At 39.2% G+C, this 19,241-nt stretch overlaps 1 protein-coding gene across 4 annotated transcripts in view; it reads left to right on the top strand.

The window, feature by feature from the left end:
* LOC124615983 (DNA (cytosine-5)-methyltransferase 1-like) overlaps window positions 1-19,241 on the top strand; it is a 227,415-nt gene that overhangs the window by 139,509 nt on the left and 68,665 nt on the right. For all 4 annotated transcript variants that reach the window (XM_047144192.1, XM_047144191.1, XM_047144190.1 and 1 more), the window contains exons 13-16: window positions 3,017-3,229; window positions 6,320-6,388; window positions 6,577-6,670; window positions 6,760-6,888. In XM_047144192.1, coding sequence (XP_047000148.1) covers window positions 3,017-3,229; window positions 6,320-6,388; window positions 6,577-6,670; window positions 6,760-6,888 — 505 coding nt within the window. The remainder of the gene's footprint in view (window positions 1-3,016; window positions 3,230-6,319; window positions 6,389-6,576; window positions 6,671-6,759; window positions 6,889-19,241) is intronic.

Raw genomic sequence — 19,241 nt, 5'->3', positions numbered from 1 at the left:
ATTCTCATGTGGGACTCTCAGTTCAGAAATACATCCCCAGACTGTGAAGGATGTTTAACAACACTACTGATAAATTGTGCTCAAATGCCTTGTTCGCGTGTCTCTGAAGAGTTAACTTTTAGACAAATACTTAATCCAGTTGTTAAGAAGTGTTACAAACTTTATTTTATGAATAAAATCAGTGGCCATAATAAGATTGACTACCAACATACATGTGTTACACTACTGACAAGCTGGGTAAAAGAAACGTGTTTCCCATTCTTTCCTATTTCCTTGATTTTGAAAGAACCAAGGGATCACATGACAGTCCATTGTTTCCTATTTCCATGGTTTGGAGAGAACCAGCAGTTCATACAACAGTGTGTTATTTTTGTCTCACAAATATAGGTGGAGTAACCTTGAAAACAAAAGAAAAACTGTAAAATACCACAATGCCCCATCCGCTATAAGGCCTATTTGTCACAGTGACTCATAAGAATGTGATACTGAGTGATTATGAACACAGTGACGAACACCCGTAAGACAGAGAATGATATCTGAAAACTAACAAACCTTTCGAAACCCCTGCTGTCCACCGAGACAAGACCATGATTTTAGGGGAAAATTGTAGTAGTAATGAATTACTGCTGGTACAAATGAATTAATATTCTGAACTATACTAGAAAATAAAGAAAGAGAAAGATGGAGAGACTCATTATATGGGAGATATTTCGGAATCAGATCAGAAATGGTATTGACAAGCTTTAGGCTATCAGTTAATGTTGAGCACTTTTCAGAAAAAGAAGTTGGCGTTTGCGATATAAATTTGGAAAGATATTAGTGTTGAAAACGTAAGTTCGTGGCAAAGTTTTACCTAGATGGAAAAAGTTTTATTTTCATTTTAGCATGCCCTTTGACCGTTCTACTTTGATTTAGAAACTCGTTAAACACAGTGAAATGGAAATTATAATGAATTGACAGCCTCCGAAAAATAACTGGCCATTATGTTATGTCAACTTAAATTTCTGTTCTATCACTTCATTGAAAACTGAATTGATCTTATGAAAACAATGTCAATAAAGTAAATGAAGTCTTCCGTGTTTATCATTGCTTTTCCCATTCAGACTGATAGTGCATGTATTGGACATTATTGAACACATCTGTTCCTACTCTTTCTTTAAATATTTGTTATGTGTTACTACCAGCTAACAAATGTTAGATATTGTTTTGTGAACAAAGCTTTCACACTGCAGACAAGAAGACAGAATGAATACCTGTCATACAAGTATATACTGCTGAATACACAATTGTTTGTGGCCTAGAGTGCAACTGATGTGGTATGGTGTGACACATCTCCACTATTTAAATTATAAATTATACTTAGTCTAAATTGGAATTAGATATGACTCTGCTTTCAGATTTAAAAGTAACTATCACTTTAGAAACATGCAAACTTGACGAGTGGGCCAGTTAAATCTTTAACTTCATATTAACTATGACTAATAACTAGTCCATTGTCAGATATTAATGTGAGAATATAAGAAGTCAAATTACCAACTTAATTAATGAGTTTCCTCAAAATCGTTTGCAAAATAGTGTTTATGTGTGCGGGTCAAACAAACATGCGCATTGCACTAGCATAACAGTGTGGCAGCACAGTAAGAAATGTGGTCTGCACAGATTAGGCGGCATTGTGGTAGAAAATGTCGCAGCACTGAGGCACTGTGCAGTGGACTAGCGTGTTTCCATAAGCATTTGTCTTAGAAACCATATGCCACAAAATTCAGGTGCAATTTTAAACATTATGGCAGTAGCAGTGTTGTTTCTACATTATCAGTGTGGCGAATACCTTACATAATTGTAAACATTATTTCACAGAGATTTGATTATTTCTGACAGCTAAATACTCATCTTTGATGATGAAAACCTTCTCTGTCAGCTCACAGCATTACACAAAAATTGACAGTTAAATAGTTTGCAAGTTACACCAGTTGCTCTAATTCGTAAGTATATACACATGTATGTAATATTCATCATTTAAATAATCAAAAGAACAATAACTCGTAAACTAGGTGCTGGTGAGTGTCACTGCCAGCTGGCATGCAGCAGGTCATTTGTTCCCACAACTGAAAGTTATGTGGTCACCTCAAACAAAACAAGAAAGATACATTCCAAGTTTTTTGTTTTCATCATTTTGAGGATCTGGCCTTAGTGTTGGAGTTCACACTGGTAGGGCCAGAGTCGTAACTATGTATTTGAAGAATGTACAAGGTTGTGAAATACCAGAAAAAATACCCAGTTTTCAGTTAAGTGTAAACAAAAGTGGGTATTAAATACGAACATAGGAACATGGAAAATAGGAAGTGGAGATCATTACAGTTGGTTTTAAAAAGCATTGGTATTTAGTTCTGAGAAATAGTAGGAAAAGCAGAAAATAGATCAAAGCTCAAATCTTCTTTTCACTTGGCAACTGTACTTACTTCAAAGGAGTGACTGACTCAAGCTGCAATCGGGCATCGAAGTAATTTGATGGTGAAAGCTGTAAATTTGTGCTGCTCCGGGACTAGAACTCGGATCTTCCATATAATGCAAGTGGTTGCCGTAACCGTCTCGGCCAGCTGGTTATGCTTTATGCCCAACCCAAATTCTCAACTTAACACGCACTAGTAGCATCCATGTCGTGTGTGTGTGTGTGTGTGTGTGTGTGTGTGTGTGTGTGTGTGTGTCGGTGGGTGGGTCGGTGGGTGCGTGGGTCGGTGGGTGGGTGGGTGCGTGTCTGTGTGTGTAGTCAGTCGTGCAACATTTCAGAGCTTGGATTATTAACTAAATTGTGAGTAATAATTGTGCTAGCTCTTTTATGCATGTTAGCTTACTCTGTTCTCACTCTGTGCATTCCGAAAGAGATAACTCATTGCTCTATTTTGATAGATATTTGTGTGAATAATATTTGACTGAGATTTTAAAATAAATGTAATGTTGCAATATTATTCTCAGTTGTAACATACTTAAAAATATCGATTTTTGTTTTGTGGCAAAGCCGTGGAACAGACACAGTTCTTGGAGAGACTGCTGATCCTCTGGAGCTCTTTGTTGTTGATGAATGTGAAAATACCCACATCTCAACTGTGAAATGCAAAGCCAATATCCATTTTACACCTGTTCCTTCAAATTGGAGGGAATTAGGTGGTGTCCCTACAAACAAGGAAAATAACTTTGAAGATGATGGGAAGACATTCTTCTTTCAAAAAAGGTGAGATACTAGTCTTTGGTACTTAATGGGTTTTGCAATTTGAATATTTTAAACAAAGAGGAGTTAACAAGCAAAGTACACACCACAAATAAGAACTGAGACAAGTCGGTAAACTGCAATTATTGTGCTCCCAATGGCAGTCAGAGGAATGAACAAAACTGAGGGGGGACAAACCTACTTTACAAGTAACGTTATTTAATACTTCTTATAATGTTGGGCTGGGAATGGGAAAACACCCACTGTTGGGTACTATGATCCTCAAATTATCATTGAATGTTTAAAGAATGTTGAGTTGTTGTATAGTTTCATTTCATGTTAATTTTAGATAACTTATACAATCTTATTTGTAGTATAAACAGTTTCCAGTGTACAAAGTCTCACATTTGCATCTTATAGTATCATAAGATAACTTCTCTGTCAGCTTCCATGACACTGACGGCAGACAGTTTGTGTGTGGTGTACAGTAATCCCTGGAACACATGCACTTGCATACAGGAGGGTAACCATAGATTGTAATATGCACTTTTACTGTTAGTCATTGAACTGTGTGGAATTTTAACAACCATCAGCTGAACATTTTGGAAGGTAGGTGTGTGTTACAGATGATTTGTATTGAGAAGGTGTCCTTCCATATTGCAATGAATCAAAGGTGGTATGATATTTCAGCATAAGAATAATCTGACCGTAACAAGGTTATTGCACAGTGATTATTCAATGTTCCCAAGATGGACACAGGGCCAATTATCCAGTAGCAGTATAGTGTCTGTCAGCTATTGTGAATGCCATGCATAGAAAACTGAGTTTTTCAGGGCTTAACATCATAGTCAGTTTCTACATTGTCACGTGTAACTGAAATGGTTGTGATACTCACTGCATCTCATCTTTGAAACATTCGAGAAGCTGTTTCTGAATTTTTTAAACATGCTTACACCTATATTATTCTGTTCAATGGAGATTATCGCTGACAAAAGGATGGTACTGTCATGTACATTCTAAGATCAAAGTTACAATGCAGTTAAAAATAAATTAAGCCCTGTTTCTGCAAGTGAGCATCGTAGTGGTGCTATCATATTTATCAAAATTACACTCTTAACCCTGTACAGAAAAGATCTCCCATACCTAGTCTCACCAGTCACCTACCACCCACCGCCTCTCTCAGACCCACCATCATGCCACAAAGGAGCACTCCCCCTGTGACTCAGTAATACCCAGAACTGGAGCAACTTAGGATATTCTCCACCAGGGTTATGACAACCTCTCACCAGGCCCTGAAATGAAATGAGGAATAGCCTACTCAATATCCCTGTCCATCCCTGTTCCACCCCTGCTTCCAAACTCTTGCCTCATGGCTCATATCCTTACAATAGTCCTAGGTGCAAGAGCTGTCCCATACATCCTCTCACCACCATCTAGTGCAGTCCAGTCACAGGCATCTTATATCGCATCAAAGATAGGGCTACCTGTAAAAGCAGTCATGACCTACAAACAAAGCTGCAGGCACTATGCTGATTTCTACGAGGGCGTGACAACCAAGATACCCCAGAATGAGATTTTCACTCTGCAGCAGAGTGTGCGCTGATATGAAACTTCCTGGCAGATTAAAACTGTGTGCCCGACGGAGACTCGAACTCGGGACCTTTGCCTTTCGCGGGCAAGTGCTCTACCATCTGAACTACCGAAGTACGACTCTTACGCCCGGTACTGAGATACTGGCAGAATTAAAGCTGTGAGTACCGGGCGTGAGTCGTGCTTCGGTAGCTCAGATGGTGGAGCACTTGCCCGCGAAAGGCAAAGGTCCCGAGTTCGAGTCTCGGTCGGGCACACAGTTTTAATCTGCCTGGAAGTTTCACAACCAAGATACTTTCTGTTTGCATGAATGGCCACTGACAAACTGTTACTAAGAGGCAGTTGGACCACTCAGTTGCCAAACATGCTGCCCAACACAAATGTGCTTCATTCCAATGACTATTTCACAGCCTGTACCATATGAATCTTTCCTACCAACAGCATCTTTTCTGAGCTGCACAGACGGGAACTCTCTCTGCAGTATATCGTATGTTCCTGCAACATTGTGGCCTCAACCTGATCTAGTCCCTGTCCTTCACCTGCCTATTGGATTCCCTGCTTCCACTCCAGCAATCTATAGCCTCCTATTCCACCAACACACCCACTAGTCTTTCTCTCCCTCCTCTACTTCTCTCTTTCTCTAGTCCTCCTCACCCTCTCAAACCTCTCAACTGCACCTAGAAATCCTACCCTGTCCTCACCACGTCCCTGTGAGCTTCTACAGACAGCACCACACCTTCCTCCACCCCTACCTTGCTATCCCTCCCCTCCCCATACCACGCTATCCCTCCCCTCCCCTTCCCCTCCCCTCCCCTCCCCTCCCCTCCCCTCCCCGCCCCAGCCCCCTCATTAATTCTATAACCCACAGATGGCGCCACTTTGAGGCGCGTTTGTTGTAACCAGTCCGGCCTCAGTGTGACCAGAGACTGTTAATATTTTTTGCGATCTCAGATACAGTGAGTCACTTAAAGGGATCTTCAAAAGTAAGAAATTGCTTATATTGCCGCCAGTACATGTTTGTAGAAGTGTAAAATATTTTAAATCTTAAGCAGTACAGCAGTGTAAACAAAGATATACATATTTGTAACACAGCCCGTTTCACATGTGGATCAAATATTTAACAAACTTCGAGTATCGGGAAAGTTCACACGGCTTTGAAGAAGTGTCTTATTAGTTAGTGTATTTGTTTATTAAAGAAAATCTCGGGGGATTAGATTATCTTCATTTCCACCATATTACTAGTAAATAATTGAGATAAATTGTGTTTTTGTTACTGTTACGAGAAATTAGTACTTCATTTGTAACATGTCCACAATCCAAAACACATCTTGTCATTGGCAAGTGAATAAATAAATTTTCTCATGTTAGCGGTTTGAGTTTTTTTTTCCTCTCTCTTAAGCTCCGTTTTTACATTGTTACTTATAAAAGTGTTTTCAAAATACATTTTTTTCTTCTTACAGCTAACTTTTTTCTTCCCACCACCAAACTAAATAACTTAATCAACTATTTTGTTTTTACGTACAGATATGACATAGAACATGCAAGATTTGAAGATTTGGAAGAGGACCCAGAATGCCAGAATGCTGAACATACGTAAGACAGTTATTTATTTATTTCTTGTACTAATATAACAATGAAAAATAAAATTTTGAAATTGGAGGATCAGTGACTTTATATGTGTTCATATTAATTAGCACTTCACATTATGTGCATAGTACTGCATTAGCTATTCAAGTTACTATTGACATCAGCAGTAGCATTTAGCAGATTTATTTCCACAGGTACTGTGCGGCATGTACTCGAAGAAAAATGCGAGAAGAAAATGAAAAACCAATTGTCTGCAATAAACTAGATTCAGAGTCTCGAAATCATGAGGTGAACTACTGTTAGAACAAGTTATATCTGTTTAAACACTGTGTTTGATGCATAAAAATACCAAAATTATGAAAACCCTTCTTCGCTAGGTACACTATGGTTCTGTGAGGTGGAGAAATGAAGACTATCAGATAGGTTCCAGTGTGTATCTTAGGCCAGGAACTTTTAAATTTAAGCGTGTTGCTGCGCCTAAGGATCAGAAAAACAGAGATAAAGAGGTAAGGGCTTATTTTCTGTAATGGTTGTTTCCTTTGTTTGTCTCATTGTGGTTTTCACATCCACTATAAGGTGGTTATGAGGTTTATATCCACAACTGAGGGCCTCCCTTGGTATTTGTCAGGATTATTGCAGTCTTTGGGTCCATGTGGTACAGAAATATGTGAACTAAGAGTTACTAACCATCGCCACTTTATTTCTACAAGGACGTGTATAATAACATGCTCACTACGCCAACATTTCAGAACAGGCAGACGTCCTAGCACGAACAAATGCCGATTTGTCAGGACTCCGATTTGTCAAGACTCCATTATGAGCGGAAAAAGACAAATTCTGGTGAAATTGTGCACATTGGAAACAGTTCTGCCCATGCTGGTGGCCGGTGATGACCCACAACTACTGTGGAGGTGCTTTGTGCCGGTGTATGCGAACACCATAACACATCAGCATTCCATAATAAAGCCAGCATGCACTCATACTTGCACATGGTGGTTGTCCAAATCTGTGATCCTTAAATCACACCCCCAAACAAGATGACCTGCTGAAAGTGACTGGGTTTCATGAATCTGTTTCACCAGGTGTGGCATCAGAAGACATTGCAATGATTATCTCACTTGCCGACATAGTAACAATTGGTGCTGATGAGCGGGCTTTTAAAATCACAGCTTGGTACATGACACATGCTGTAGACACAAGACAAATTAATAAAAGTAAGAACAACACCATACTGACAGTTAAGGATGGATTAACATTATTAGAAGATTCGAAAGACTTAATCCTATTTGCTGCTCAAATGAAATTTAGCTCATTGTTAGCATCATTATATTTTCTTGGATATCCACAATTAAATCATTTTCCTTTGGAAAAGTTGTCAGGGAATGGTTTGCATATGTTAGTGTATATTATTCTTTATAATAAACAGGTAACATTCTTGTTAATGGGAACTTTCCAGCTGCATGAAAAGTAGGTGACAATTCAGAAGGCACATCAAACATATCACAACATAAATCCTCCTGCGAACCAGGAGAGCTTCTGTTGGAACATAGGAGACGAGGTACTGGCAGAAGTAAAGCTGTGAGGATGGGGCGTGACTCGTGCTTAGGTAGCTCATATGATAGAGCACTTGCCCGCGAAAGGCAAAGGTCCCAAGTTAGAGTCTCGGTCCAGCACACAGTTTTAATGTGCCAAAGAAGTTTCAATCCTTTAGCTGATGCATGACATGAAGGCCTTCTTGTTGGCACATGATTGGGTAAGTATAAACTTTATACATTTCAAAATTATGCTTTAATGTAGCAGTGGGTACAGAAACAATAACAGTTAATTCACCTCTAGCCATTAAAGAGTGTATTGTGGTTAACTTGTACTAAGCATATAAATTATAAGAATTAACATAGTAAGTTATACTAGATGTTGCATGTAACTTACTTTCCGTTAATAGGAATATCTGTAAGAATTGGTCTGAATCTAAGAGCAAAATTCTTAAGCAATCGTTTGAACTATTTTGTAGAGCTGTTCCCTAAATTAAGAGCGTCAATTCTAGCATTTGACAGACTGTCAGTAATTCTTAAAAGCAGGGAATCTAAATCTAAGTGAGCACTCACAAGATTTAATCCATCTCACCACAAATCATGTTGAATGTTTAATAAATTGCTTTACAATTTGTTCAGTAGAAACTGTGTGATTAGTAATGGTTCTTTGCATATTCCTTAATACAATTATTTCACATCACCTGTAGACCCTGGGAAAAACCCAAGAATTTTTAGAATTTTGGAAATTTTTCATTGTTTTAGTTTTCAGTTAAAGTTTTGTCATTTTGACTGGTAAGAACTGATATTTTAACAAAGAATTTTACTTTAGAAAACTAAAGTGCTGGGCAGTTCTGCGCTGCTGTATAAAACCTTAACCATTCAAAGGGTTCATAACTTTTATGGTTCCAAGAGGAAGTATACTGTCACTTAACATGGAAAAAGTGTACTTTCACCCTGGAAAAATTTGTTTTTTAAATGAGAAAGCTGGGAAAAATCCTTTTCTTTATCCACGTGTAGACCCTGTTTTCATTAGACAGGTTAACTGAATTTCTTCTAGACAGTTGTTCAAGGGCTAAAATCTTGTCTTTAATGTCCAGTAGATCTCGCCTTGTTAAAGTACCAAATATAGTATGAAGGGTACTTCCTCCAAAATCAAACTGGGCAAGTTTGCACCTAATCAAGGTTTTGTATGGCAAAAGATTTAAGAAACAGTTAAACTCTTTGTGATAATTAGGAAATGTGGACTCCACTTACATTTTGGTGGTAATCCAATTGCTATACACGGCATCCCCATTTCCAAAACTGTGTTATTATCTTTGGCTAAACGAATCATATCAATTTTCTTCTTAACAGAATTGAATTGTTGAATCTCACTCAAAAGTTATTTAAGTGCAAGCTTAGAATTGTTTGTTGAAACGATCATGGCTGACCGTTGTTGAAACAAAACACCTGTTGTTTGTGGTACTGCTACTACTATAGCATTAATGGAAAATATTGTCATAGTAAAAACTAGAATTGCAGTAAACATGAATAATTAATTCTAAACACTACAGTTAAACAATGAATATAATACAAATGCGTCTCTGGTGGTAACCTGTGGAATAAGATTTACTTACACTTGCACACTTTATGTAACACCTGCAATCCATATTTGTACAACACATTCACATATGCACATGACTGGGAAATAAACACTTTTAAACTCATTCACACTACACGTGTCTCTGAAGATGGTAGGGGTGTCTGGGACTAGATAGATTGGTCTTTTGCGATGCCTCACTCTCGAAGTCTCAACTGTGACCTCATACTGCTCATGTCCTGGATTCAGGAACAGCTGGTCGGTCTCTCATTCCTTGGTGTCGTCTCGTGATGCTACAGGAAGTCTACCTACAAATGGCTTTACATGATTGACATGAACGATAAACAAATAAAAAGGTAGTTGGTGTATAAGAGTGACATGCAACAATATCTCTAAGATCGGTTACTGTCCTTTCCAAAACTTCTAAACAGTTTGATGTGACTCTTGTTTAATGCTATGTTGCTCAAGTATACAAGATCTATGACTGAATACTGTGACACAACTGCTTGGCGATCATGTTGTTTCACTTGCTGCAGAGAAGGTTGGAAATTCCACTATTTGACTCCCTCCAATGTTGCCTTCAGGTTGTACACTATTTCCCTTATATGTTCATCGCTGAGTCCAGCAGCTGATTGCGCAAAGCCCAAGGATGAACCCATTCTTCTTCCATCTACAATCTCATGATGTGTGAATTTTTGCATTGTAAGTACTCAACGACATGCGGAAGACACAGCCCAATTGTCATGCTTGCTGACATAGTGGCTAATGATCTTAATGAGTGTTCCATGAACTCTCTCAATGTGTCTGTTTTCCTTCTGGGTGTGCTGGTGTAGTTCTTAGTTGCATTATTTGCATTAGCTTACAAGTCAGTTTAAACAATTCACTCATGAAATTCGAGCCTTTGGCACTGATTGTCCTTAATGGTGATCTAAACTTCAGAATCAACTGTTTTACGAAAACATTAGCCACAGTTTCAGCACTTTGATCAGGTATTGGCATATTGAGAAGATATCAAAATGTTTTAACATGGTCAATATACAGGATGTCCCATTTATCTTGACCAACCTAAATAACTGTTTGTCCAGATGCAAATTACAAAATGTTTCAAGCAAATGTTCTTTAGCTGTCAGAAGGACATCAATCAGCATGATTGCCTTTGTTGTAGCTTTGTTTTTTACAAAGATATGAACAGCTGTATGACTTTTTTAAACGGCACCCTGTATTTTTTATTTGGTATTTCATTTCCTCTCCTAAAAACATGTTCAAAATGTATAACAGTGTACCATTCACAGTGTACTTTGTTATACAAAAAAACCAAAGCACAAAGCTCCTTTTCTGCTTTGTTTAATTGTTTGTAAGCAAATGACATTGGGTGTTCATGGCCATCAATTTCTTAAGACAAAATAGCACCAACAGAACAATTTGAAGCATCTGTTGAAAGAATGAAGTGCTTACTGAAATCAGAATAGGCTAACACTGGAGCTCTGTTTAAGGCAGATTTAAGTTCTTCCATTTCCTTCATGCATTCTGTTGACCAATTGAATGCAGTTACCTTTTTTGGTAGCTGTGTCATTGGATGTGCTATATATGCATAACTGGCTCTGAAACGCCTATAGAAATTTGCTAATTTCAAGAATGATTGTAATTCCTTTAAATTCTGTGGTTCATGAATTTCTTGACAGCTTCAATTAATTTTGTATCAGGATGAATTCCTTCACTGGTTTAAAATGCCCAAGGAAGTTCACTTGATTTTGTACAAAGAGACATTTATCTATTGACAATGACAGATTTATGCCTTGTATACACTTGAAAACTGATTGAAGTCTCTGAGTAGACTGCTTCATGTTTTCTCAAAAAAATAAATAAATAAATAAATTATGCTGTCGAGGTATATAAGAGCTGGTATTGGTGTGAATCCTTGTAAAATGGAATCTGTCAGGCACTGAAAGGTGGCTGGCACATTGTGAAGTCCAAATGGCATAGACAGGTATTTATTCACACTTGCTGTTGTAACAAAGTATTCTCTCGATCATCTAGATGCACTGTCAGCTGATGATGTCCACTTGTTAGATCACAAACTGAAATTATTTGACATCTGCCCAAGTAATCCAGGATTTCTACCAGGTTAGGCATTCAGAGCTACGCAGTCTACGCAAAAACAGAACTGTGGTTCTCCGAAAACAGATTTCTTCTTAACAGTGACAAGCGGTGAACACCATAGTTCAGGATCTCTTGGTTTCATAATTCCAGCTTCCAGTTGTTCTTTATCCATTTCTTCTACCAGCGAACTTTGACTGAATGGTATTCTGTAAGGTCTCAGAGTGATAAATGCTGCATCTTCAAAACAGGCGCTAAAATCTTCTGCTCTTCAACTGTCAGATGTTCTATCTTCTGCCAAATCTTGTTCTTTACTTCATTATTAATTTTAACTCCTGACTGCAATTTTTTGGTACCACTACAAAGATCTGTCTTCATAACTGTGACATTTGAAACTCCGTTTGGGATCTATATGACATCACTTCACTTATGCTTGACACTTCAGCAACTTTCGTTCCTCATGACAATAAAATGTGTTCATTGCTCATGTTCGCAATTGTTATTGGGACTAACTACATTCTGTGTCACCATTGTGGCTAGGCCTACGCTTTTGGCAACACAACAATGCATTTTGTCAAGTAACTCACATTTATCTGACAACTTCATCAATAACAGAGTTCCTTCTTTGCATCGGGGTGATTTGACTTGGATATAGATTGTTTTTTTGTACTCCCTGGGGAGAATGCTGAGGCTGATTAATCTGCACATTGACTTGGAGGGCTTGAACTGACTTATGGGTCGGTTCAATCGAACTCAGGATGTCTGTGCTGCTGCTACTTTGAGTATGATGTGAAGAATGATTTTCTAGGTCATAGTGTCTATAGCCTAGTCTGATCCATCTATCTGCGACAAATCTCTCTGCCCTGTTAGCAGATAAAAAAATCAAACTAAAGTACACAGCCATAGTGCATTTTGTTGTTTGTAACTACTTGCACCCTCGCTGTGTATTTTTCTTGGCCTAAACATAATTCTACATAAGCTTTTCCATGGTTATGTAACTCCCTGCCATTTGATCTGTGCACCTTTAACTGTGGCGGTCTTAACTTATCCCTTTTGTCAGTGTAACACCACACTTGCAAAGCATGTGCTCCTGTGTCAATTAGTAGCTTGATATATCTTCTACGATAGACAGCATCAATTACAAAGTCATTGTCGATCTGATTTTCGGTGGAACTAACAGCAATCACTGTCTCGTGCAGGGGGCCGATGATTTGGTGGCACGTACGTCCCCATACTTGTTTAATGATATGCCCAGTTGTCTGTTACACGCATTACTCTTTCTTTCTTGCGGCAATCTCTCGATATGTGGCTCTGTATCCTCCTTGCAGCATTTATATGTTTATGACCAGGCTTGTTGCAACTGTAATGTTCTGCATTTGTGTTGAATAGATGACACTCTTCTTTTTGCATATCATTCAGCCGTCTTAAATGCTTCCACAAAGCCAACAGCTACTTCTACCACTTCCTGAAAGTCTTACATTGTGCCAGTCTGACTGCTTTGCTTACTTCCTCACCATACAACCCATGGATGAATGTGTCTAAAGTTCTCTGATCGACTTTGAACAGCTGAATGTGATTCTCATCTTCTACCAGGATGTATGTTTGTTTGTTACTGTTCTGAATTCTGTCGGCAAACTAATCAGTAGTTTTGTACAGTTATGAAGTTGCTCTCTGTAGAATCTGACAGCATTTTTGCATTTGAATCTCTGAACAACTGTTGCTTTGAATTCATTGTAATCTTCTGGCTTCACACAAGTGGGCTCCACACTGATGAAATCTTGTGCGGTTCCCTGAATTCTTAGTTTACCAACTGTTAATTTATCTGGATCTGTCCACGAACTCAACAAGGCAGCTTCTTTAAATTTATGGAAGATTACTTTTACTTCTTCCTTGGGTTTACCGCTTAACACTTGTACTGATGTCAATAATGAGAAATTCCTTATGGGGCCAGCATTGCAAGAACTATCATTTGACAGGTCATGTGAAAGACTGCATGTTTTTTTAATCGCTGAATCTCTTTTCTCAAATCGTTTGTAATGGTTTGGAGATAGATTGTGTTACCTGGGTTAGATTCTGACATACTGATTTATGTATGCCAACAAAATCACTATTACAGCTTGGGTTTTACAAATCCATCACTGCATTTCCTTTGGTAGCCAAATTTGAGTGGACTAACCTGAATTCCAGCGTTGGATGATCCTGTGTTGTCAAATGACGTCCATGCTGCTGCTGCTGCTGCTGCTGCTGCTGGTGATGATGATGATGATGATGATGATTCTCTGTGAAGATATGCCAGAAACTTGAAAATTCTTGGAAGTTCATGCATTGTGGCACCTGCTCAGGACTGTAGGTTTTCCACAATTGATCCCAATACTGACACCACTACTGTTAGGTGGTTATGCAATTTGTGTCACCAGCTTAGTGCCTCCCTTGGTACTCGTCAGAATTATTGCAGGCATTGGGTCCTTTAGGTACAGAAATACACGAACTGTGAGTTATTAACCATCACCACTTCATTTCCAGAAGGACATTTATAACAACATACTCTCTAAACTGACCCGTCACAACTGTGTTTGATGATATAACACAAATACGGATTTGTGAAGACTCCATTGTGAGCCAAAAAGACATAAATTCTGCATCCAAACCGTGCGCATTGAAAACAATTCTTCCCATGTAGGCGGCCAGCAGTGCACCACAACTAGTGTGTCCGTTCAGGTGTTCTGCGATAGTGTATACTGACACCACACGTTGTCAGCATTCCAGGATAACAGCAGCTCGCATTCGTACCTCATCCAGAAACGCACCCTCTCGAAACCTGGCGAGCAAGCTGCACCGCGATGCAGAGCGCCTCTCTTGCAGAGTCTGCCACTTGAGTTTGTTAAACATCTCCGTAACGCTATCACGGTTACCAAATAACCCTGTGACGAAACGCGTTGCTCTTCTTTGGATCTTCTCTATCTCCTCTGTCAACCCGATCTGGTACGGATCCCACACTGATGAGCAATACTCAAGTATAGGTCGAACGAGTGTTTTGTAAGCCACCTCCTTTGTTGATGGACTACATTTTCTAAAGACTCTACCAATGAATCTCAACCTAGTACCCGCCTTACCAACAATTAATTTTATATGATCATTCCACTTCAAATCTTTCCGCACGCATACTCCCAGATATTTTACAGAAGTAACTGCTACCAGTGTTTGTTCCGCTATCATATAATCATACAATAAAGGATCCTTCTTTCTATGTATTCGCAATACATTACATTTGTCTATGTTAAGGGTCAGTTGCCACTCCCTGCACCAAGTGCCTATCCGCTGCAGATTTTCCTGCATTTCCCTACAATTTTCTAATGCTGCAACTTCTCTGTATACTACAGCATCATCCGCGAAAAGCCGCATGGAACTTCCGACAGTATCTACTAGTCATTTATATATATTGTGGTTTCTGTACAAATTGTAAATAGCCTTTCGCTCCCTGTATTTTACCCCTGCCACCTTTAGAATTTGAAAGAGAGTATTCCAGTCAACATTGTCAAAAGCTTTCTCTAAGTCTACAAATGCTAGAAGCGTAGGTTTGCCTTTCCTTAATCTATTTTCTAAGATAAGTCGTAGGGTCAGTATTGCCTCACGTGTTCCAACATTCCTGCAGAATCCAAACTGATCTTCGCCGAGGTCGGCTTCTACCAGTTTTTCCATTCGTCTGTAAAGAACTCGCGTTAGTATTTTGCAGCTGTGACTCATCAAACTGATTGTTCGGTAATTTTCACATCTGTCAACACCTGCTTTCTTTGGGATTGGAATTATTGTATTCTTCTTGATGTGTGAGGGTACTTCGCCTGTCTCATACATCTTGCTCACCAGATGGTAGAGTTTTGTCAGGACTGGCTCTCCCAAGGCCGTCAGTAGTTCTAATGGAATGTTGTCTACTCCCAGGGCCTTGTTTCGACTCAGGTCTTTCAGTGCTATGTCAAACTCTTCATGCAGTATCATATCTCCCATTTCATCTCCATCTACTCCTCTTCCATTTCCATAATATTGTCCTCAAGTACACCGCCCTTGTATAGACCCACTATATACTCCTTTCACCTTTCTGCTTTCCCTTCTTTGCTTGGATCTGGGTTTCCATCTGAGCTCTTGATATTCATACAAGTGGCTCTCTTTTCTCCAAAGGTCTCTTTAATTTTCCTGTAGGCAGTATCTATCTTACCCCTAGTGAGATAAGCCTCTACATCCTTACATTTGTCCTCTAGCCATCCCTGCGAAGCCATTTTGCACTTCCTGTCAATCTCATTTTTGAGAAGTTTGTATTCCCTTTTGCCTGCTTTATTTACTGTGTTTTTATATTTTCTCCTTTCATCAATTAAATTCAATATTTCTTCTGTTACCCAAGGATTTATACCATCCCTCGTCTTTTTACCTACTTGATCCTCTGCTGCCTTCACTGCTTCATCCCTCAGAGCTACCCATTCTTCTTCTACTGTATTTCTTTCCCCCATTCCTGTCAATTGTTCCCTTGTGCTCTCCCTGAAACTGTGTACAACCTCTGGTTCTTTCAGTTTATCCAGGTCCCATCTCCTTAAATTCCCACCTTTTTGCAGTTTCTTCAGTTTTAATCTACAGTTCATAACCAATAGATTGTGGTCAGAGTCCACATCTGCCCCTGGAAATGTCTTAAAATTTAAAACCTGGTTCCTAAATCTCTTGTCTTACCATTATATAATCTATCTGATACCTTCTAGTATCTCCAGGATTCTTCCATTTTGACAATAACTGAAATAAAATACAAATACACATGGTTATAGTCTAGTTTTGGTCAGTGCCAGGAAGTTCATACGAAATTGCAAACTGAGTTTACACTCCTGTCACATTTTATTTTAAAAGCTGTTCATTTATCGAAACATAAATGGCATTTAAAATAAATAGCTTGCATATTAGTTTATGTAATACATTTTGCGCACATTCATTCTTCTTGTCCCAGTCCTCATTGGTTTGACATTAGAGCATGCTCTCTGCTTTAGGTTTTGGTTTCTGTGTGTGAATTGCTGTTGAATTGATGTTCTCAGAGTTGCTAAATTAGGGTTTGTCACTTCATGGTACTCGCAACTATTTACCAAATTTAGTCTGGTGTGATCTAGATAGACTGCTTGAAACTAAAATTCCTATCACTGGAATAGACTCCATTTTCACTCAATTTTCAATTAAATGACACTTTTCGGTTGGTGGGTTAAGTGATCCTATTTGAAGAAATGTATTGTTTCTGAGGCTGCTTGCTTCATCCAGGCCATTAGAACCTTATGATTTTTAAAGTGTTGAGTGAGCTCACTCCAGGACAGTCAAGGATGTGGGTATGTTGAGGGAATATCTTTAAATAAGAATTTTTCATTAACTCAGTATTTTCTTTAGATGGCATACACATGGATGCATCTGGGCAGTCAGCCATCAAGGTGGTCATGAGAAGTTGTTGCTTAGTGTCGAACAAAGTCCAGGAAATATGGAGAGTAGGAGAGAGATCACATCATTGCTAATAGAGATTAGGCATCACATCTGGTAAATATATCTTGACTTGAGATTTTGGGTTGATTTTACAAACTCTCTCCATTTCCTAAACCTCGCTAATCCATTTCTTTCTTCTCTCTTCCTTCCCCTTCAACTTTTCTGCTAGAAGCAGCCACTGGCTCCTCAACTTGCACATTTCTTTAACCTTTATGTGTTTTCTCCTACTGCTGCTCGGTGAGCAGATTTTCTTTCTGGTAAGTTGTTATTTAAGGAGTCACATTGGTTACATATTTGTCACCCTCCATACTGTGTGGTTTTAATGGACTCCTATGTGCGTTAGAGAAGAATGCTGCCCTCCTATACAAAGTATTAAACCAACTAATCATAAATTCTATAAAACTGCCTGAGTTCTCTGTTATATCACTCAGAAATTCCTTAGTTGCTGTAAAAGTTCTAACAGATGCGGCAACAGAGTGGCTGAGGATCTTAACTGCCATTTTGACATTAATTTTTTTTTTTTTATTGGAATGCAACTGATTGCAAATGACTGTCAGTGCGTTTACTCTCAACCACTGTTGATAGTAAAGTCGCTACGAAGCTGATTGTTCCGTATGCTTACGAATACATGTGGGACATCATAAATAGTGAACACTCTCCCTCATTCACACTGAAATAAGATCTCAGCAGTAACCTGTGTAAATATTGACTATTCTTGGATTACTGGCTCCCTGATCTCATTCAATAGACTGTTCCACATTACATCTCAGTCTTTTTAATTCTGGGACTGTGCTCTTTACTGCCAGGATATTTTAAGTGTGGTTAACATTGAGCATACGAAAAAAGGTGCAAACTGCATCCTCTTTTATGTAAATGATAGGTGGGTGTGAACATATGACATTAACTCATTTTTGGTTTTTAGTAGCTCATTTGGTACCCAGGGTGCCTCTAACTTCACTGCAAAAGTTCAAAAACACTTGATAGGTAATATCTTCTTTTATGTGATGATTTTGCTTTGTAAGTGAAACAAATCCTGTCTTCAGTGTTGTCTTGCCTTCAGAGATTAACTCTTTCACAGTGAGAAACAGTTTAGTAGCAAATTCATTATCTCAATGTTCGCAAGTGTTTGCATGATGAAATACTTGTTCAGTCGTGTTCCTTTCCATTCACTGCCGTGTTAATGCTCTTGGAACAGGCAGTTAGTTATAGAAAATAATGGCAGTGTACACTACAGAATTGCTCACTTTAGTCTAGTTTACAGTGAAGCAAACAGGCATCAACGAAAGAGAATTCTCTCAGTTGCGAACTGTGTGGTCCCGAGCACACATCCCCAGAACAAAGTACAAAAATCTTTTCGGGATTGGAAGTCAGTCTCAGTATGACCTTGTACTCCCTAATGATGGTCTGGATAAAAGAATTACTCTCGTAATACTTGTCATGCTGTCACATGACTTACATTCACAATTTCTGGTACTTCCACCATTAACATCCCCCCTCCCATGCCCCGCCCCTGCGAGTTTGGGGTTAGAATAGGCCGGAGGTATACCTGCCTGGCTTAAGAAGAGGTGACTAAAAGGAGTCTCTTACTTTTTTGGCCCAATCAGTTATGTTCCCCATTTTAGGGTTTGACCTCCACATTCAAAATTTTTCAGAGGTGCGGGCCATTTGGGGAAGGACGCCTTACATTGTGCATCATATATCCATCATGCACTGAGACCTGCTGCACCTATTATTGTAATGGCTCTGCAACTCAAACCATAATCCAGCTGTTTGGGTGAGGAAACCTAACGGTGTGCATCATCTACCTCTATTGCCCATTGTCCTCTTCTGCACCCATGATAATGATGGATCTCTTCGCATCCAGTGTCCAGCACAGTAGTCAGTCCATTGTGGGGGTGGGGAGGTGGGGGGGGGGGGGGGGGAGATTGTCATGTACCCTCTTAGTGTCAGCCCCCAACAACACGGATCGCACTACTGATGTTTGAGCTGCAAACTCCTAACGTATGCCAAGGAGTAAATGTTAGTCTTCCTGGGGCATCGGGACTCCCGGCAATGGCAATCGTGCCAGGTGGCCTTTGTTGTGGCGACCGTGGGGAGAGCCCATGATCTGAGTGGGTCGCATCATTCTGGATGACCCGCGATGAAGCGGATGAAG

This window comes from Schistocerca americana, chromosome 5 (genome assembly GCF_021461395.2).
Source record: "Schistocerca americana isolate TAMUIC-IGC-003095 chromosome 5, iqSchAmer2.1, whole genome shotgun sequence".
Lineage (NCBI taxonomy): Eukaryota > Metazoa > Arthropoda > Insecta > Orthoptera > Acrididae > Schistocerca > Schistocerca americana.
This window is presented reverse-complemented; position numbering and strand designations above follow the sequence as displayed.